The 21,768-nt window shown below is 41.6% G+C and overlaps 5 protein-coding genes across 5 annotated transcripts; 3 read left to right on the top strand and 2 right to left on the bottom strand.

Annotated features, from left to right (window-relative positions):
- Window positions 1-8,134: 8,134 nt before the first annotated feature.
- On the top strand, window positions 8,135-9,393 carry EAF02_010355 (uncharacterized protein; the record flags this gene model as incomplete). Its single annotated transcript, XM_038906403.1, has 3 exons — window positions 8,135-8,912; window positions 8,966-9,223; window positions 9,284-9,393. 3 exons carry the CDS (start codon window positions 8,135-8,137, stop codon window positions 9,391-9,393), a joined length of 1,146 nt encoding a protein of 381 aa, XP_038753667.1.
- Window positions 9,394-12,095: 2,702 nt separating this feature from the next.
- Window positions 12,096-13,140, bottom strand: EAF02_010354 (uncharacterized protein; the record flags this gene model as incomplete). Its single annotated transcript, XM_038906402.1, has 2 exons — window positions 12,096-12,187; window positions 12,276-13,140. The coding sequence occupies 2 exons, from the start codon at window positions 13,138-13,140 to the stop codon at window positions 12,096-12,098; spliced, it is 957 nt and encodes a 318-aa protein (XP_038753666.1).
- A 186-nt stretch (window positions 13,141-13,326) lies between these two features.
- Window positions 13,327-15,113, top strand: EAF02_010353 (uncharacterized protein). Its single transcript, XM_038906401.1, has 3 exons — window positions 13,327-13,402; window positions 13,491-13,680; window positions 13,902-15,113. The coding sequence occupies exons 1-3, from the start codon at window positions 13,373-13,375 to the stop codon at window positions 14,930-14,932; spliced, it is 1,251 nt and encodes a 416-aa protein (XP_038753665.1). The 5' UTR covers window positions 13,327-13,372; the 3' UTR covers window positions 14,933-15,113.
- Window positions 15,114-15,353: 240 nt separating this feature from the next.
- Window positions 15,354-16,631, bottom strand: EAF02_010352 (uncharacterized protein; the record flags this gene model as incomplete). The annotated part of the gene is made up of 1 exon (XM_038906400.1): window positions 15,354-16,631. One exon carries the CDS (start codon window positions 16,629-16,631, stop codon window positions 15,354-15,356), a length of 1,278 nt encoding a protein of 425 aa, XP_038753664.1.
- Window positions 16,632-16,830: 199 nt separating this feature from the next.
- On the top strand, window positions 16,831-17,793 carry EAF02_010351 (uncharacterized protein; the record flags this gene model as incomplete). Its single annotated transcript, XM_038906399.1, has 2 exons — window positions 16,831-17,022; window positions 17,071-17,793. The coding sequence occupies 2 exons, from the start codon at window positions 16,831-16,833 to the stop codon at window positions 17,791-17,793; spliced, it is 915 nt and encodes a 304-aa protein (XP_038753663.1).
- Window positions 17,794-21,768: the final 3,975 nt, after the last annotated feature.

The following is a 21,768-nucleotide window of genomic DNA, read 5'->3' as shown; positions in this document are numbered from 1 at the left end:
GAAAGGGGGATCATGTAAATTAGAAGATCATCCAGCAGTTAGCCCAACCGTAATGCCCCTGGGAGGCTCGCCTATACGGCCCGGTTGAAAATTACTAATAATAATAATAATAATAATACTATATAATACTATACTTATTCAAATCAAAGTCAGATTAATAAAATTATTGTAAATTGAAATATCGAAATATAATATTTAAATGATTTTAATGAGATGTAGAAAAGTTACGTTTTGGAAACTAGTTAAGAAATTAAGTATTACTATCTAATCTTTTGAATGTTTTAAATGTTCAAAATGATTTAAAATCTTTGAAATATTTGATGTCACGGAACGTACCCAATCGCAGTTGCGATCTCTTACGTATGCATATACGTATGTGCACGATCATGTGTATATAGCTAGTATATAGGTGCGCTCGCAGAGCGCTTTGCTCCCAATCCTGTAGTTATAGATTCTAAGGATAAATTGTACCCTGCTCTCGCAGTTCTTCTAAGGCAAAGTGTCACATTTGAAATGTTTGAAATGTTAGAATCCTTGAAATATTTTGAATGTTAGAATATTTTGAATATTTTGAAGATTTTGAATGTTTTGAATATTTTGAATATTTTGAATGTTTTGAATGTTTTGAATGTTTGAATGTTTTGAATGTTTTGAATGTTTTGAATGTTTTGAATGTTTTGAATGTTTTGAATGTTTTGAATGTTTTGACTGTTTTTGAATGTTTTGAATGTTTTGAATGTTTTGAATGTTTTGAATGTTTTGAATGTTTGAATGTTTTGAATGTTTTGAATGTTTTGAATGTTTTGAATGTTTTGAATGTTGTGAATGTTTGAATGTTGTTGAAATATTTGAATTTTTTAAATCTCTTAATGTTAAGAACGTAACCTTATGGTGAACCGGGTCATATGGGGAAACCGGGTCAGGTACCTTTACACCAAAATGTGTATGTAAAGGTACTTAGAGCGACTTTTTATAATCTCTATGGATATTAAAGATAATTTAATTTTTTTGATAATTAGGCTTAACATCTAATAAAAATGTGGTATTAAAGTAACAGAACACTTTTTAGTAATATTGTTCTTGAATTAATACGATTTTAAAAATTCTCATAGTAATTTTTGTTAGGCAAAAACAACAATTTGAAAGAAACTTTAATATCTTTATTAAAAAAGATTATATCTCTATCCAATTTTGTTATATTAAATATTTATATTGAATATATCATACTTCAAAATATCGAAACTATATCTCTAGTATTTATAGAGTTATAAAAAATCGCTCTAAGTACCTTTACATACAAATTTTGGTGTAAAGGTACCTGACCCGGTTCCCCATATGACCCGGTTCACCATAAGTTACGTTAATAAAAAATGATTAGATTTTATTATCATTTCTATATAAATCAAAAACTTCATTTTTAATTTTCTTTTAAGATTTTATAAATAATTATTTTTAATGTTATTCTTCTTTTAAATAAATTCAACTAAAATATCTATAATTAGTAAGTTTTATGTTTGAAACCCATTAAAAATCTATATGAAGTACTATAGTCAAGGACTCAAGATAGATATTCAAGGGGAAAGTTATATTGATGCAGAAATGAGTTGACAAGGAAGAGGGAAATTTGGAGTTCTTAGTGTCTTCTAGAAGATCGATTGAATCTCCCAACAGGCCCGGATGAATGATGAGAGGATTCGCACTCGCAGCCCAATGGTGGTCTGTGCACATAATATAGTATCTATGTGAATTCTATTTTCGAACCTTTGAGATCTTTGTCATGGACATGTGAGCCATGAAATTGTAAGGTTATGGTTGTCTCGGAATGAAAAAGTCAAAAAGTAAGTAGAGGGACCTAGAGTATTCCGGCCAATATCCAGTTTACATCAAGGAGGTGTGAGACTGCTTACGGGTTCGTTACAGTAGGGCTGCATTGGATCAGTTGCCTCGTTCCTTTCCTGTTTGACAATTATTGCTTGCTCCATTGACGCCTGAAAATGAAAAATGACGTCGTATTCTCGAGATCGTTTAAAAATAATACATCGACGTATTGGGTAATGCTTACGAAAATGCATACTGTACTCCGGTATTGCCGATGCGAAAGTTGAGGAGAAAAGAAACGCGGCTGTAATCGGCAAGTGGAAGAAAGATACACGGCATTGGTACATCTAATCATGACCTAATCGTCATTGATTTTGAGGATAGAAATCTGCTAACAATAATGCGGATATGATATAACGGTCTGACGGTTTGTCTTCCAGAACTACAGCCTTACTGCCAGTGAAAATCCCCAATACACGTGGGAGCTCAAGGTATTACCTAGAAGAACTTCATCAGGGCTCCCTAGAGCTAAACAAGTTGCCGTCTGGAAAAACGTGAGGACGGTTGAAATAGCGGTCTCATGGGCTATCACTCCGGCCCAGCCTTGGGAAAATAGAAGGCGTGTAGAAGGAACCCTTTGCATGATTCGATTGCCGATCCATTTCAAGAAGAACAAGTGTCTCCATTCAGGATGAACTTGCGAGACCCCTGACTACAATTTGAGGGCTGTCTGCTCTGGTTGCTGGGTTGCTTCATCGCATGATTGCATGTTTGTGAACATTCATGCAGAAACAAAGTATTTGGAAATTGCTCGCAACTCTGCGTCGCATGCCTGTGCAGATAGAGTTTAGAGTCTAGACGGATGTAACGCTCAAAAATAAGACACGCTGGGTGATTGACCCCTGTTTCTAAAGACATCTCTGAGTTTGACTACTGGTATTCCAGCTTGGCAGGTATCTCGACTCATGTGTGAGATATGACCATGTGTTGAGGAAGTAAGTCTCTCTAGGAACGGTCTTTATTGTGGCTTATTACTAGCTGAATACTTGACAGAAAGGCATGAGAAAGCTCGTGGGAGTTGTGGTCGTGGAGTCTCAGATGAAGCTCTGAGCACGATTAGATACGTGCGATTGGTAGCACAAAGATTAGAAAGCGTGCTGGCACGCATGGAATTGGATGAGATTGGAGGATCGTACGACCTCCAATTCGACTAATTTTATATTGTGAAAGGGATTAGTTAACAATCACGGAGTACCTAAAGCCCCTTTTGGAAGGATTGAGCGAAGCAGCCGAGAAGAAAATCGATTTGTGAGGCTATGCTATGAGAGACTATATGACTATGTGACTGCATGGAGTAAGCGTAAGAGTAAGAGAGAGAAATCAAACGGAAGAGAGGTTTAAAATAAATTATTGAATAAAGTAATGAGTTTCACATCGATCATCTACTAAGCCCTCTTTTCAAATTGATTTGATGGAGAGGCCTGTGTAGATCTTTTTGGGAAACGAAGCTGGAAGGCTGGAAGGCTGGGAGACTGGGAGACTGGGATATACTTTTGCAGATATCGAAGTGCCAAGGGAGTTTAACAACTTTGTACGGAGTATAAAAGTATAATTTCTATGAGTTATTGTTGGGAGTAAAATCGAATAAAAAGGGTCATCTAATGAGATTTGTGTATTGACTGACTTTATTTATAATACCGAGTACAACGTTATGACCATCTACTCCGTATAATGTAATGTAACATACCTAGAAACTAACTGTACTGTGGATTTTTGGTTTATCAATTTTTTTTGGCGAGGAAGCGATATTTTCCAAGATGAGCAATGGCTCATTTTTTCCTCTCTTGACGACAGACCAGGTACATGGATTTAATCTTTTTCCTCCTAAGATACGAAAAGTGTACCAGAAAAAAATATATCGATTTGGTGAGATGTGTTTGGGCAAAATTACTAGGTAATTTTGCGCCCGAGACCCTGGTGATAAGGTTTCAGGGAAAATGGCTGCTGCAATATCTAGATTCTAGATACCGGTAGCTGTTAACAGAATAGTTTCTGTGAAGAGCCCGAAAAACCCCTAGGCATGCATACATACATACACACATACATACATACACATACTGGTTCTTGATTTTGTTGTATACTCCGTACTGTACATCCATCCATCCATCTATTCATCCATTCATCCATCGTCGCTAGCACTTTATACTTAGGAAGCAAGAAGCGACTCGATAGAGCACTACCTAGTACTTACTGTATTTGCTGTATTTGCCGTCTAAAAGTACCCTAGAAATACCCAAATGGGAAAATAAATTCACGCTCTGAACATTCGATACCTCTCAAATGTTTCCTGAGTGATTTGGTTTCAAATAATAAAAATAAAAGGACGTGCCACCACTTTTAACGTGTGGGAGGTTTCTCAATCGTTCCTCCAAAATTCGACTTTTTGGCTTTTGTACAGCAAAAACTTGGCACAAGCGTCTCGAGATTACATACCTCGGAAAGAACCAGTCAGCGCCCATAAAGATGTCGTACCGAAATATTGTGGAATTTACTACTTTAGTAAACTCGTGGCATCAGGGATCTATCGTAATTTTGCAAAGCTATCTATTCTAGCTTCACGAGTACTAGCTAGCATACGTTCGTAGTCACTGCGTACATTGCGTTGCTCTCCAAATTCCTACTCGGTACTCTTGTTGACTCCTGTCCGACTTGACCGTCTCTTCTATCCTAGCCTCTCCCTCACATTTCATGTCCCTTTCCATGCTTGGACAATTGTCGCGGACTGCGCTTCTGGATTGGATGAGCTACACACATACGACTTCGGTGTATTGACATGTCTGAAGTTCGGGGAATCAAAAGGAAAAAAACTTGATTATCCAATCAATTCGGTGATCTCGGAGAATACTTTCTTTTTTTCAGCCTTCCATTCCTTCCTTCCATCCGATTTGAACCCTGGTGAAACCACGACGCTGGGAAGGCGGCATATATCTGATTATATATTTCCAACTATCCGGATTCCCCTGTATCTTTTATTTCGGCCTTTTCCTTTCAATGCAACGCTGCCTCTGGACCCCAACAGCTTATTCTTTCAGACCCTGTACATTAATAACACTCACACTACCTGGATATCGGGCTGGACTTTCCTTTTCCATCACAACCTCACTATCGTTGATTCCGAAAATGCTACAGCTGCCCTTGAAGTATCCATCTAGGTAGAAACACCATCGCTTTTTGCTAGGCTTCAACCCATCTCACTACCCTTCACGTCTAATAATCCCATTTCATGTCTCGAAACCCTGTCAACCCCTTCTCCGTTCCTAAACTTTCCAACATTTGACTCGGCACCTGGGCTAGTTCCATACCCATTCGATCAATCCCTCGGCATGCTTTCGATTATTTTAATGATCCACGAGCATCTATCACAATTCGCATCCTAAGCATTGCCTTGTCGCCTCATCCGGCGATCTCAGGTCCTAGCGTTGCGCCTGATCGACCAAACCCCCCGGTATTTGAAGCTCAAAAGATTGCCCATATTCAATGTCCCATCTAGACTACTAACCTACCGTATCTGTTGCCTTGAAGAATGAAAAGGAAATTGATATTACTGATATTATTGATGTGTATTATGATTTGGAGTGGATCTGGATTAGAGAGAGAGAGAGAGAACGACCTGAGCCTTTTTTGATCAACTGCATATCAGATTATATGACCACAACTTACATATTGGCAGCTAATTCCCCTGCCGGAAAATAGATTCCCTCCCCACACTTTTATTATTATTTGCATCGCCATCTTGTTCCCTACTCTCATCCACCTGGTTGAATCGAGTCTGCTACATAGATTACTTGGACCGTGATCACAAATTTCTCCACCACATCGTTCTATCTCTCAAAATTCGACCCTCTATAAAACGATTGACGGGATCCATCATCTCATTGGTCTTAACGAGTAATTGCGCTTGTTCTAGTTCCAGGTCTCCGCTTTCCAGCCAGCCACCGAGTACGTTTAGTTAAATTCAGAGCTACAACATACAGACTGAACAAGTTTTTTTTCTTCTTTATCTCCGGACACCTCGAATACTAGCTCGTCTTGACCGGACAGTAGTCAACTTTGCAGCTGTTTCTATCTGGTACCGCCAACCCACCGTACCTGGCAGTAGACAGACTTCACAAAGTGGCTGGTGCGAGGCAACATCTCGGAGCATTCTAGGCCAATTGATTGGTTACCGACACTCCCAATAATTCTCGACATACTTGAATCAGTCAAGTCAAGCCCGCATCATCAGGATAAAAGCACGGGGCTCCAAAATTTGGAATCACTTTAAAGATCGCAAAGTCATACCAAAGTGTTAGACTTGTTAGTATAACCGTCTTTTCGTATTCATCTAATCATCATCTGTCCATCCAACTAGGTCATCCGCTCCCGTGGAATGGATGAGAACGAACCGGAATGAGTGAGCAAATACGAAAATGGAGAGTTGTAGCTGTTGAAAGAGGGCGGATGAACCAAAAGCTTACTGTACTGTATCTGTAGTATCATCACCCACCTTACTCGGCACTGTTCGTGCTATTAGTACTTTGGATAGCAAAGTTCCATCCATTCAACTCGAAGGTTCCGTGTTTGGGCGAGGATCTTCACAGAAAGTGTTGACTTTGGAGGTAGTGCAAAGCTTTTCCATTTTTGCACTTGCGCTATCGTACCGTCAAAAGGTAGATCCGGCGCGGGCAACTCCCTTCACCACCCAACATCATTTTGATTACCATACCACCAATTCAAAACCATCAACCTCTAACAGTACCGCACCTTCATTTGAGATTTAAAAACAAATCACGTCTAATATCCGACTTTTCTGGAGTAGTCAAATCGTGCTCGGAAGAACCTTGGCGGCCCTCTTGAAATCTGAGGAAGGAAGGAACTTGACAGTAACTTCTGCTTTTGTCACTCGACTCAAAAATCTCCCAAAAGCATGTCGCCGTATTGACATTACTACTCCTCTTCAATCACTTCAATCTTTGCAACTCTGTTTCGACCTCACTCTACGCAAATCCTCAAATCCAAAATCTCGGAAAGATTCATAGTCAGGTGCATGATCATTGGCCCTCTCAAATCAAGCTATCAGCTCATGCAAAATCAGTGGAAATATCACCCATTCCTATATTGTAGACGAAACTGTTCACAGACCATATATCGACATTCACCACCTTCAAACATTCCCCCCCAAAAGTAGAAAGAATACTCGATTCAGTTTCTCAAATCCTCATATTTGGATTCGGCCCGAAGGTATCTTCGCATACTCATATACATCGTCACATCTTCATCCTCGTCGGCCATTATCAGGTTCGCGTTTGGTAGATTCCTAGACAGTGACTTTGAAGATATATTTACATTGTCAATCAATACACGTTCTTCCCTCTTCCCTCGAGTCTTCTAGCGCTTCTAGAAACTCGGAAGGGACAATTGAGGCGCTGTTGCACGTCTTGGATTATCCATGAACCTGGTTCCCCCTCCATCTCTCCTCATAACGTCAGAATAACCTCCAAAGCAGCCCCTCCATAGAAATTACACGAAACCAACCAGCTAGCCACCAGTCCAAATCACGGCCAAATTCCAAATCCCACGGAAACTTTCAACGTTTGTCACAGGTCGGGACATATTTTCAATCTGATACCCTAGTGATATTGTGCCTTACAAGCTAGATCTCACAGGGGACTTGCTTGTATCAGAAGTCAAGGATAGTCCTAGGAGCAGTGACGAGGTCTTTACCTTAGAAAGAAACTCAATCGACACCTTATTTCCGCAATATTTCTATTCTCTCGAGTAGTCGAAACCATCATTGATCATTCTAGCACGTACTCGGTCTTTCAGGGTGAACTTCATCTTATTATCGACCAAGTGCTAGAGTCAGTCACGTCAACTTTCTCATCTCTTCCTATATCTCCCTCCAGCACCCTCCTTTACTCCCAACAAAAAGTTTCCGACAACAATTCAAGGCTTGCTCGGGTTGGAAGCAAAAATAAATCTCAAATTTTCTTTCTCAGACTGCCATATTCCAAAGCGCCAGGTAACTAAACTCTCTCGATCTGTTGACTTGATGCACAGTGTTGACTGGGGTGTAGAGGCATCATATTTTAGTATCGAGGAATAAGAATATATAAAACGCGTCGAAATCGCGGCGAGAGGAACCCATTCAACCAACCATCAGGACCGAATCATCAAGCTGGCCAACTTGCGCTCAACGCCATATTATTTGTGGGTGGCGCATCGATCGGATTAGCTGGCGGGAAGTAGTTTATATAGTACCGAATAGGAGACGACAATGGACGACAATAACCGTCGACGAAGGCAAAATGAGCCGCCGTATCCCCCTCAGGATCCCAGATATACACCAGATCAGAGTCAAGGCCGTGGAATTCCAAATTCCATACCGGGTAGGTATCGTCCCGGAGGGACAGGGTCGCCATCAATGAGCCGTGGAGTTGGACAAGCCCCAGCATATTCGTATGGTGGCTACGAGCCAACCTCGAATTTTTCGACAGGAATTCCTCCAAATCCCATGCAATACCCCTCCAATTATCCTTCGGATCAAAGACAACAGCAAGGCTTCTCAGATTACAATACTGGGTTGATGTACCCCAATAACGTCACACAACAAACTCCACAAAATAACATTTATGACGGTTCGCAATTTCAGGGACGGCAACCTGCATCAATGCAAATGATACCCGATGTGGCCGCCCCTTTCATCCAAAATGACCCAACCAGTACTCCGGCGACTCAAAATTATGCTTCCTCGAACTCGTCTACCCCATATCAACAACACCAGCAAAGCCCAGGAGACCGCACCACGTTGATCCAACAATCATATTCTGGATCCGTAGGACTAGGCGCAATGGCTCAAGCACCTGGAACGGCCGATGGTATGGACGCCGGAAACCTGCAGCCCCAAAATCCACATGTGATGGAGGAAGCTTATTTGACGTACCAGACTGCTCTCAAGCAGATTTTCAAAAATATTATTGATCTTCGTCTTGCAGAAGCGGGCTCTTCTTTACTTGAAGTTTCTGAGTGGCTACTAGGACACGTAACAGAATTGGGTGAGTTAATATTTCCTCTGTTCAATTTTATCCACTAATAGTTTCTGATGAAGGCCTCACTGTAGACGAAACTGCGCTTCATGCCGATCGCATTCAACTATGGAACGAATTTAACGCGGCATGGTTAAGCATTTTCACCAGACAACACGACTTTCTTGAATCCGGTCAGCGAAAACAGGAACAGCAAACGCTCATGTCTTTGGATTTTATTAACAAAATGGGAACCAACTTAACGCGACTGTGCGATTCGGTCGAGAAATATGGTTTGGTGGATTATCAATATGGAGTCGGAGAGTCGCAAATTATTGATAGTAAGTTTAAAACAACGTCAGAGATCGTAACAATCGTTGAGCTATCTAACAATACCTTAGTTCTTTTGAGCTGCCAAAAACTCCAAGAAGAACTCGAAGCATCCGGAGCCTCTAGCGGAGGCGCATCCTCATCGATCGCAAACTCAAACGTCGGTCGTGCGCCACCATGATAACATTATATCTTGTTTTACCACATTTCACTTCTGTTCACTTCTACTTGGAAAAGTTTTGTTTTCATATACCATTGTAGAGCATAAACTTGCATCTTTTCTTCCTTGGCGTTTTTTCTTTTACAAATTCTTCGCCCTGTTTCATCGACATCAAGATTTGACTTTCTTCTTTTCCTACTAATCAGGATCACTTTTATGTGGTCCGTATACATGGGTGGGAACCTTGATTTTGTCTTCTTGATTTGACAATTTGGTGTTGGTGGTTCTCTGCATGCATGAGGTGAAGGGATTGGTCACTGGCGGACTATTTGCGAGTGGGCGGCATTCTGATTTTTCGATGAAGCTACGTTTCAATGTTTCTACGCGCAATGCTTTTATTACGATGTTTGTATGATGAAAAGGAAAGGAAGGTGGGAATTCAGGTTCTGGTTCGCAAATTTTGGTTGGGAATACTTGGGAGGCTTATATGAATGATATGGATGTGTTTTAGCGTGTCTGTTTTATTTCATATCGTATTATTGTACGATGTGGTTTACTAGAGCTGCCGTTCAATGGGAGGGCTTCTAGGCTCGAATAGTTGGTTGGGAGTATGATTGATTGTATTTAAGGGGGGCTACTAGGCTCACAATTAAGGGACAGCATGGGATTGGGATCCCAGATGGACTTCTAGGTCCGGAACTGAAGGAACGAGTTATAGGTTGGGTGTATGAAAATTCTTAGGGCGATCGTATGAATGGATTATATATCTATTAGGGTATTGAGGAAAGTAAGCCATATCTTTTAAGGTATGAAGGCAAAGAGTTGCAATGAATCAGCATGCGTGTGGATACGCCGGAAGAGACGAGTGCCTGCCGGGGGGAAAGGGAGTGGGTTCTTTGAAGCGAGAAGGAGGTGGGGGGAGAGCAGGGCGCCAATTAATTGTGGAAAGATAGTGTATATTTGTATTGTAAATGAATAATATCTTCCACAAAAAACCATTCTGTAAACGGGTGCAATCTTTTTAATATTATCTCGCGATGATGATTTTGCCTTGCAGGTTTTAAATATCTCATAGCTTGGCAAGCATCAGGTCGGATATGAGAATATGTGAAGTTACATCGAGATGTGTGTGGAAGATGGAGAGAAAGCCGGATCTAGATTAGTATCCAGATCTGGCAGAGAAATCTCAAAATGTGACATGACATGGATACATGGATTGATGTGTAGCGGTGGCTGAGCTGCGTTAGACATGCATAATGCGGGATACATGCGGGAGGGTGTGGATGGAGGTGTAGTGTAGGGTTCGGATAGACGGAGACGCGGGTATGCGGTCTGAGGTATGGGTGATGGATGGTGAGGCTGTGGTGGACAGGGTTGATTTGTGTGGTGTGATGTATGTATGTATGTATGTGATAGATTTGTTTGAAGATTATGGGTTTTTAGGACTTTGAGTGGGAAATCTGAGGATATGGATGTAGGTGAGGGTTTGGCGGTTAGGGTTTGGAGGGATTTTACGAGTTTAGAGGTTGAGGATGATATAGTGGCATGATTTTAAGCAGTAAGCAGTGGGTCGGGGTTAATTGAGTTGAGTCGAGTTGAGTTGAGCTGGATGGATGGATGGAATTGGATTGGGTTGAGTTGGGCTGCAGTGAGGTGAGATTGAACGGACGATGTCGAGATGATGGATTATTATTGTCTTTGAGATCAATATCGATAATTGAGCATGCTATCGAAATTACGTTACACTTGATTTTGGGGTTAAGATGGGAAAGAAAGCGGACGTGGACTGGGTAGATAATCTTGGGTTGTATTGTGGCTGATGATGGGTGTGGATGGTGGGAGTGAGATGAAGTGAGGTGAGGTGAGGCTGGATGAGGCTGGATGGAGATCGACGGCATGGATGGTGATGGTGATGGTAATGGGCTGGATTGCGAATGGGCGAAGGGAGTGGAGGAAGGAAGCGAGAAAGGGGTAGGGCTAGGATTGCTTATTGGAGTGGCGATGTGATGTTGTTTTATACGCATGTAGTGTGATGCATTGTCAGCTTTGTTTTGTTTATTAGTGTCTAATGCACATGCGATGATCGATTGCTAGCAATAGCTGGCTGCAGTAGGGATTGGATGGATGAGATGGCATTATCAGTTTTTTGAGAGGGGAGCAGAGATTGTGTAGATGGATGAGGTATGAGATTAAAGAGGTGCAGATTGAAGTCATTAGTGTGTAGTCAAGTCAGCGTGGGGTTAACTGGGGTATATGTAGGGTGATAAATATAGATTTGCTTCGAATAGGAAGGTGGGTTTTGATTGGCAGGAAAGATTCTTGAGCTGTTGGGTGCATGCATGGGTTTCGAAAAAATGAAAATGTATGTAACGTATGTTTTGAAATTGTTTATTGGTATGAATAGATATGAAGGGATGTTCGCTTTCGTATAATGGTCCTGGTACTATGGCTGCACTTGCTATTTTGAGGACTGAAGAATATATGAAAAGTTGATGTTGTATCGGAGTGGTTTATGATTTTGTATGTTTACCCATCGAGCTGACTTGCTCAAAATAAGGCCCACTGAAATAGCTGATAGTGTTGATGTTGGAAGTACGTATCTTCGAATATAATTGGGTATTTATTCAATTCTCATGTTTTTTACATGATGAGTCTCAAGCCCATAGACAAGCCATCGGAAACCCAAACACCATATGTATTGGTACAATGAAATACATATACAACTATCTCTTGACCCAGGCAGGCATCTTTCTGGCCTTGACATGACCTGGCTTCTTTCTCTCCACTTTTCTTGGATCACGAGTTACACATCCGGCTGGAGATATGTTAGTGTCCTATCCTTGGGTACTGTCTCCTCTCGATAAATAGGGAGAGGGTAAAGTAATAAACTTCGAAAAACTTACCTCTTCGTAACGCAGGCTTCAAAGCTGGTTCGTGTGAAAGTAAAGCCTTCCCCACTGCCAACGTCAAAGCTTCTGCTTGCCCTGTAGTTCCACCTCCACTGACCAGGGCCCAAAGATTGTACTTATCAATCCGATCCGTAGCCTTCAAAGCCCAGATAGCACTTTCTCTGTCATGATGTCTACCAAAAGCCTCCGCGAGTGTTTTCCCATTAATAAGCACCTCCCCCGTACCCTCTACCAAGTAAGCTCTCGCCGTAGACGATTTCCTCCTTCCGACTCCTAATGCCCGTCCATATTGATCAATGGGTATAGGTTTTGCGACATTCTCGTGCGGGTTTACATCTCGTTTGTACCTGTCCATAGCCTCCTTCACATCTGGGGGCATCACTGATGGATGAATGTGATTTAGTCGATGTAGTGTCTCCACAATCTTATGATATTTTGATGACCGTACTCCCTCTCCAGTCTGATCTCTGTATTCCATAAGAGACCTCCATGCCACACGCGGCGCCTCTCCTGGTTGCACAACAGGAAGTTTCGAGTATTTTAGTAGGAGGTTTTGCAATTGGAGAAGATTGTCGGTATATGAAGGCTGGGCCGTGAAATATGATGGCGAGTATGGAACTAGACGCGCGAAGAATTTCGGTGACTCTTGCGATCCGTTTTCCCCTCTTCCTCCTTCATCCGGAAAGTTTATTTCTGGGGCCGCAATGCTGTCTCGAAGTTGTGAAGTGGTTGTGAAGGATTTCGGGGGCGAGGAAAGAGGAATTCGATTTCGGAGTAGTGATCTGGGGATGGTTGATTGGGTGGAAGAGGCACATCTAAGACCTTCCCTTAGGCTTGCAGGAAGCCATGATGTCTTCATATTGAAGAGGGAACTAAGTCGTGGACTTTTAGGAGCCTTTACTCTTTAAACCGACCTTCGTAAACTTTAGATTTCGATACTCGATTTTGCCGCATCAGCTGATTTCGGCTCTAGGCCCGATTTAAACTAGCTCTATTGTACCCCTCCGCCCACCTCAAATTTTCGAGAAGATGCATCTCACGAAAAGTTTCTTTCTTCCATCCAAATCAATAAACTTTGAATCAACGCAAAGATGGCTTTCGGAACTCTCTACACCTACCCAGTATGTATATGGATTTATTCGGTCTCCGCTACATTATCTGCGAACAAATAGTTTTATGTAACTTCTGCTAATTCCATACTTTTTATAGGGCAACCCCCGCTCACCTGCCATTCTTGCAGTTGCAAAGGCCAACAACATCGAGCTCGACATTGTCGAGACCGAGCCAGCTAAGGGAGTCTCTGAGGAATACCTCAAGATCAACAAGCTCGGCAAAGTCCCAACTTTCGTTGGTGCTGATGGCTTCACCCTCCACGAGGCCATTGCCATCGCTATCTATAGTATGTTTACATCCCACTTCACCCCACTTTGTTTCGCACAAATTTGCACCAACTCTACCTTCCACATACTCTCCTGTGTAATGATGAAAAAAATGTCATACAGTTATCCCTGTCTTAATCATTCTATGTTGATCTTTATTAATTAGACTCTGAACACTATCTTTAAAAAATTATCTTGCATTTGCTTTGTTTCATGAGTCACCAGCTTACAAGATTTACAGTCACCTCCCAAAACGAGAAGACCACCCTCCTCGGTAAGACCAAGCAAGACTATGCTTCTATCTTGAAGTGGATGTCTTTCTTCAACTCTGAGGTCCTCACATCCCTCGGTGGTTGGTTCCGTCCTCTCATCGGCCGTGACCCATACAACAAGAAGAACGTCGATGATGCCATCAAGGCCACTGCCAAGTGCATCTCCGTCATTGAGGAGCACCTCTTGAACAACACTTACCTCGCTGGTGAGCGTATCACTCTTGCCGATTTGTTCGCCGCTGGTATCATCTCCCGTGGTTTCCAATTCTTCTTCGACAAGAAGTGGAGAGCTGAGAACCCAAACACTGCCCGTTGGTACGCTACCGTCTACAACCAGCCAATCTACTCTGCTGTTGTTGACCCTCTCGCTTTGATCGACGAGCCAACCCTCAAGAACCAAGCACCAAAGAAGGCCGAGGCACCAAAGGCCGAGAAGCCAAAGAAGGAGGCTGCTAAGCCAAAGGCTAAGGAAGTCGAGGAGGAGGAGGAAGAGGAGGCCCCAGCTGCACCAAAGCCAAAGCACCCTCTCGAGGCTTTGGCAAAGCCCACCATTCCTCTCGATGAGTGGAAGCGTCAATACTCTAACCAAGAGACCCCTGATGCCCTCAAGTGGTTCTGGGAGAACTTCAACGCTGAGGAATACTCCTTATGGACTGTTGACTACAAGTACAATGACGAGCTTACTCAAGTCTTCATGACCTCCAACTTGATCGGTGGTTTCTTCGCTCGTCTTGAGGCTTCCCGTAAGTACATCTTTGGATGCGCTTCCGTCTACGGTACCGCCAACGACAGCATCATCAAGGGTGCTTTCGTCATCCGTGGTCAAGAGGCTCTCCCAGCTTTCGATGTCGCTCCTGACTATGAGAGCTACGAGTTCACCAAACTTGATGCCAGCAAGCCAGAGGACAGAGAGTTCGTCAACGAGCAATGGACCTGGGAGAAGCCACTTGTCGTTAACGGCAAGGAGTACCCATGGGCTGACGGAAAGGTCTTCAAGTAAATCATTACTTCAAGATGTTTCAATTTTCAAAATGATTTTAGCGCTGAATAGGGTTAACGTGTAATGATCAATCATGACGTGTGGGAGGATAAATTAAAACGAATTAAATGGAGATCGTTATTGGTATTACTAGCCTAACGTTTATGCAACAATGCAATCTAAGTTCACTGCCATGCCACTATACATTGATGGATACCATCGTAAACGCCATTTAATGCTGTGATGCCTTATGTTATCCTAATGACCCACCACCTATACATAAGCCCCAGAAGTATGTTTAAAAAGGGTATCATAAAGAAAGGAAAGTACCAAGTGATCTTGATGTCATGAAGTTTCTACCACTCAGTGTTAATGATCACAATGCCATACTTAACTTGAGATAATGAACTTACCAGCAACAGAAAGCGGTTAATGGGCAAAATTACCACTTCTCCGAATTTCCAAGCATCGGTTGATACTTCGAGGGTACAGTATCACTTGAGTATGAGGGCTGATACACCGGTTCAACTGGAGACGGGACTCTAGCAGGACCTAAAGCTTTAGGTGGATGGATGGGTAAATTCAAACCTGTAGCCTTACGAGGATCGGCCTTGGGTTGTGGCACAAATGGCGAATGACGAATCGCAGCGCTGACATTCTCATGCATGCTGAGGAAATTCAAGAAATCATGAACCTGTGGCAATACATCTCCGACTTCCTTGTCATCGCCAAAGAATTCTGGAATCTCAATCAGATTAAAAGGTTCGCTGCGGGCTTTCTCGCTGGAATCATCGATCAATACTGTATTTGTCTGATCCCATCTGCCACCATTTTGAGCATCGGGGTGTGTAGCTGCAATCTGCGGGTCGTTCCAGAGTTTAGTGAGACGTTTGTAGCACTGTACGCGAGTATTGTAGTCCATGGAACTGAGACCAAATGTTTCGCGACCCCAGATGGCAACAATCTTCTGTCGGAGGTTGGGCGTGAGAATAGTTTTGCACATGGGGATCACATTTTGCGATTTAGCCGATGACCAGATTACAACGGAAAAGGTATCGATGCAGTACTGTAGGAACTTCTGGGCGTGTGGACGGGCGGTAAATTTAGTAGGGGATTTGCGGTTGGGGCGATAGAGAAGTGTGCCGTTTAGATCGATGACGACGAGGAGATGGCGGGCAACAGGAGAGGGGACTGGCGTTTGGCCTGGCTTGGTATAGGACTTTTCTAGGTATTCGCTGGTAGGATTTGGAACACCACCTGAGGCTTTTGAAGGTTGTACTCTCGCATCTTTGGACATGGGAGCCATTTTCTCCTTTAATACTAACTTCTGTCGCCAAAGATCTTTAATAAATGAGGGGTAGAAGAATGCCCGATCTTGTAGTGGATCTGGTTTGCGTGCAAAGTATGGTGGTCGTAATAGTGGATACAATGGTTTTGATAGATTTGTCGCGATGTTCTCGGAACCACTGTGATCCAGTAATGGAGTCTTTTTATCGCCAAATTTAGAGACTCTATCACTCTTGTATTTGTCCCCAGATCTGAATGGTGCTCCGGGCTGATTTCGATTCCTTTCGCCGAACCTTATTTTTGATGGTATTTGCTCCGAGTCGTTTCGTTCCCATTGATTTAACACATTGTTAGTTGAAGAGAATTTTCTCGCAGTGATGTATCTCAACTTTACTGCACTGAGTGTTGACACAAAAGAACGTGCTAGGGACATCAGCTGGGAAGTTCACCTTCTGTTCGAAGATACAAGGCTGAAGATAAACTCGAAAAATCGATAACAGGAAGATTCGAAACTAATCGGAATTTTGTTATTCCGTGCCTCACCGCCTTGAGATTGTTAGAGATTGGCAAAAAATTCCCCGTATCGATCAATTTCTAAGAAATTAAAATCTGAGCAACTACGAAATCTGACGATGTTATCAACAAAGAGAAAAGCACTAGACACTGGTCTACAGAGGCGCGTGAGAGCAAGAAGAGAGGCTTCTGAAGAATTTGAAGAATTTTCTTCAGATTCTGCTCCATCAGAAACTGGTCAAAATGACGATGAGGAAGAAGGAAGTTCCAGCGACGAGGAAGTAGATGATATAGATGATGACGATGATGAGGTTGGATTCACCAAAGCCAAATCTGGATCTTCAACTAACGTTCAGTAGGAATTATCTAAATCCGAAGAGGAAGCATCCAACCTTGCGGCCTCGATCTCTTTCGGCGCATTGGCTAAAGCACAAGCTACCGCGCCCAAACCCAGTAAAAGGGACTCGAAAAGTTTAAAGAAGAGTAATGGGGATGGATGGGAAGATAACGAAGCTACCGAACGTAAAGCTGGAAAAAAGGACCAACGAGACTTTACCCGCAGCAGCAAAAATGCACCTACTGAAATCTCCAGCAAGAAAGCTGTATCCCGTCGTAGAGAAGTCGTACCTGTCAAGAAAAGAGAGATTCGAGATCCACGATTTGAGCCAACGAATGGCCCGGTTGATATGCAGAAGATTGAAAAGAATTACGATTTCTTAGTTGATTATCGGGAAGACGAAATGAAGAAATTAAAGGAGACAATTAGAAAAACCAAGGACGAAGATGAGAAGGAGAAGTTGAAGAGGGAATTGTTACGAATGGAGAGTAGAAAGAAGACGGATGCTAGGAAGAGGAAGGCCCGAGAGGTATTGGATAAGCACAGGAAGGAGGAGAAGCAATTGGTGAAGGAGGGAAAGACGCCATATTATTTGAAGAAGGCAGAACAAAAGAAGAGGGTTCTATTAGATACTTTCGGGGAGTTGAAGGGTAAACAACTGGATCGGGTCATCGAGAGAAGGAGAAAGAAGGTGGAGGGGAAAGAAAAGAAGAATATGCCGAGAGCGAGAAGAATGGTCGAGTAGGCAGGTTGGGGTCAAGGCTAATTTGTCAGTGGATGATTACAAGAGGAATAATGAGATATATCCTTATTGTCAAATTATATTTCGTATGAGGACTTTCGGTAAGTGTATGTTTGCACCCAAATACTACCTCAAAATGCGAAGAAATCGGTTCCGTGCTGGAATACATGAATGTTGAAGGCAGTAGGTACGACTGATGGTTAATAGTGCCAATTTGCCGAATTTTAATTAAGCAATTGCATACATGATACTGGTCCCATCCATTCACATACCACAGTTGAGGTTTGAGAATGAGAATTGTATTCCAGCTCTAGGGTTCTCGCAATTTGCAGTTTTTGTGTTTGCTGTCAACAATCTCTTTCTTCAACTCTACGTGTGAAGATCCGCATACTAGAGAGTCAAATCCATAGCACTTCGGTCATCTGCAACTTGTATATCTCTACTTGTTTTCATCTATTTAGCTATATTCATCCCCTTCAACTATTACACGGGAAGTATCTTTCTTCCCTGTCCACCTCATTCCACTTGGATACATATTCACTATCATAACTAAACCTGTCACATACGACCATAGACTGAAGAGAATTGGGCATCCCGTCCGCTCTGCCATACACAAGCTTCAGATCGGTGGATTAGTAGTTGGGTGGGTGACCACCAGCGAATCCCCACTGTTGTATGTCTTTTTACCTTTTGTGCCTTTTCCCCCTTCCTCTTAATACATTTATTAAGGCAATCGTAATCCGTATGTGTTTCGTAGTTGAGAGATCTATCCACAGACTCGGGTTCTCGGGTGAATTGGCTAGGTCGTATACTTCGTAGAATGGATTCACGGCTCCTCGTTGTCCCGGCCAAGACGTAATAAGAGATTTGCACATAAGCTTTTTGACGGGCGTGGGTCTGGATGGAATGACGAGTCCGAACAGATTGGAGTACCAAAATCTTGATTAAATGGTAGTCTGAACGGTTTACATGAGAACTTCTGGAAAGCGGTGTGAGGGCAAAAGGGTGCTAAAAGGGGAGAATGAAAGCGGAGAACCAAAGAAGCGAGTATTCCGCATCTCGCATTTTGGAGGATGAGAACGAGACAAATGTTATTTGAGTCTCGATAGAATATATGAACGCGGCAAAATTCATTCACTCACGATATTAAGGGGGAGGAATGAGTGATTAACTAAACCGGGTTTATAAAACTAGTGGCGTTGGTATTTTGGAAGGGGTGCGCAAATGGTTACACACATAATCTCGCCATTATTCGCTTGTGTCTCCTTTTTATACAATTTGATACATCCCATCATCACTCTTGTTGATACCTTCCTAACACAACGACAACGATGAACAATCTCTCACTCCTTATTTTCAAAACACATTCTCGATTGATTGATTACCTATTCCACCACATCCCGCTAAATATCAGTAAAATCTCCTCCAGCTACGTCACACCGAGGGTTAAGGCATGTCTTGATCCAAATATTCTCATTTCCGTCCTTTCGGTCTTCGACTTCTTCTTCTCTTCAATGCACTAGATTCCTAGTTCTGTCAATCCATTGTACATCACATCTCACCTTCTCCTTTTCGCATCACATTAGCGAACCACCTAATTACCACCTCTAAATTCCTCATTGCGTGCTTCGCAAAATTCGAATCCACAAACTTTCTACCAAATCTACGCGAGCACTTCTTTTTACTTGGTCCAGATAGACGGTGATAAGATAAAATAAAATCTATAGCTAGCACGGGTTGTACCCATCGAAATGTTTCTTGAATATACAGTACTACCTAGTCAACTGCTATCACCGAAAATCATTTTCACACCAAAAATCAATATTTTACTAATATTTTTGAATATAAAATCTTTATGATTGTGTGATTTAATCTTTTAAAATTTTAATTTATAAAGTTTTTATAATATAATTGATATTTCATAATTTCAAATTCCTCAAAAATTATATTATTGAATAAAAGATCAAGAGGTTGCTTGATTTTGGCCTTATTTTTATTAGTAAATTCTTGTCTTTTAAAACACTATAGCTTCCTTATTCTTATAATTCAATCGATTTAATATCTATTAAAAAAAATCTATCTTATTTTTATTAATTATTATTGAAACAAATCATTAATATGAGAAAATATTTATATTATATTATTAATTATAAAGAAATTCGTAAATATAATAATAAGTTTTGTGTGAAAGGCGTTTCGGCTGATAGATTTGGCACTAACTGTAATTTCACATTTAGCTCGAATACACATATATTTTTCAACGCCATCCTTCCAGCATTGTGTCAATCGCTTTTTTGGTATTGCTTTTTTCGAATCTAGATACCTAATGCGTAGAATAAGCATATATGTAGCTACCTGTGCATAACGTGTAGACTCGGTTAATTCTATGATAGTACAGTATTCGAAGAAATCTTCTATCGCTTTTTCACGCATAGAATCAATGAATTTCTTATTAGTATTTCCTTTCCCCTGGGTATGGTATAGGGGATACTAGCCAGGGTAGAGTAGGCAAGACGGCAATTATCTGAAGTGCGAATCGTCTAATTTCAAACTCCATGCTGCAGACTTGCTGAGTTGCTTGCTTGTAATATGATTGGGGGTTTGGGAAATTCGAAAGACGCTGTCTCGTCACTCGTGGTAGGTAGGTGAATTGGAATAATCACTCTTGCTTTTATAGGGGGGTTAGATAGGTATTTTCATGCTATGTAGTTATGTCTATCAAAGCTCTTACGTAGTTGGTTTTGGAATGGGAAATGCTTGTGTTGTATATTGAATTGAAGAACCAATTTGGTACAGGAGAACAGATACGGATGTAGAAGAAATCTAACTCCAAATCAGAGTAAACTCAAGAACCACAAAAAAGACTGCACATCGAAAAGGCCAATCGGATAAATAGGGGATACTCAATAAATATCACCAGCCGCGGCACTTGCAGACCATGATATCTACTATCTAATACCCAAACCATCTATATACTGCTTGTGCTTAGAATCTCCTTATATTAAACCTTCAAGTTTCAAGTCTGGGGAGAGATGATACATCACCGGCTTGACTTACATACTTCCTCATACTATCTCTCAAATCAAGAATCTAGAGCGAAAATGGAAATAAAAAGACAATATCAATATCAATTCGAAGCGAGCTTGAAACCCCTAATCCGTTTCTTCCCGAATCGCATGAGAAGTTGAGAACTATAAATGCTAGGTAGATCTAGAAAGACAACCTGCATTTCACATGAATGACAATTTACAAGGGGGAATTCAAGTATCTGTGTAGTTGCGGAACTTGGATCATCATATTGTGTAATATCGTATCGGAGATGGGATGGGATTGATTTGATGGTTTTTAGCTTTTAGTTCTTAGCTCTTGAACCTCTGCTCTGGGACGTTCGGGTTGTGAGGTATGTATCTAGGTAGTATGTACATTGAAACTATAGATGTATATCGTATTATATTTGTAGACTTTGGTTTATTTTACTCCTGTATTTTTATTTTTAAATGTATATGCAAATAAAGGATAACAGAGACAGTGATCGAGCTCTGGGCAAGGAAGAATTCGAAGCGTTTTGGGGGGATGGGGAGAGAGGAGTCAAGTGCTTTTCGGAAGATAGGAGAGTGATATGATGATGGTGATAGTGATGTTCTTAGGGTACGACTTGTACTTGTACTTGTACTTGGGTCTTGTGTTCACAGATATATGAGGATAGGTGTGAGAATGATTGAGCTTGAGAGAATAATTGGTTTTAAAGGAATGATTGAGCTTGAAAAAATAATTGGGTTTGAGAGAGAGAATGATTGAATCTAAAAGAATAATTGAATTCAAGGGAAATAACTATAAAATAGTTTTCTAAAGCGATTTAAGGAGGTGTATAGGAGAGCCAGAGAACCGAGAGATTCATCTAGATACGTGAGAATTGATTTATACTCCTTGTAAACTATAACATAGATATACGGATGAAGACATAGATATGCGAGAGAT

The sequence above is a fragment of the Botrytis sinoallii genome, assembly GCF_014898435.1.
Source record: "Botrytis sinoallii strain Bc 23 chromosome Unknown BSIN_025, whole genome shotgun sequence".
Lineage (NCBI taxonomy): Eukaryota > Fungi > Ascomycota > Leotiomycetes > Helotiales > Sclerotiniaceae > Botrytis > Botrytis sinoallii.
The sequence above is the reverse complement of the archived record's forward strand: the minus strand, read 5'-3'. Positions and strand labels throughout refer to the sequence as shown.

Coding starts and splice junctions, on each gene's coding strand:
- EAF02_010353 (XM_038906401.1), top strand. CDS start 13,373: ATGGCTTTCGGAACTCTCTACACCTACCCA. Junction 13,403..13,490: donor GAACTCTCTACACCTACCCA/GTATGTATATGG, acceptor TACTTTTTATAG/GGCAACCCCCGCTCACCTGC. Junction 13,681..13,901: donor CATTGCCATCGCTATCTATA/GTATGTTTACAT, acceptor CAAGATTTACAG/TCACCTCCCAAAACGAGAAG.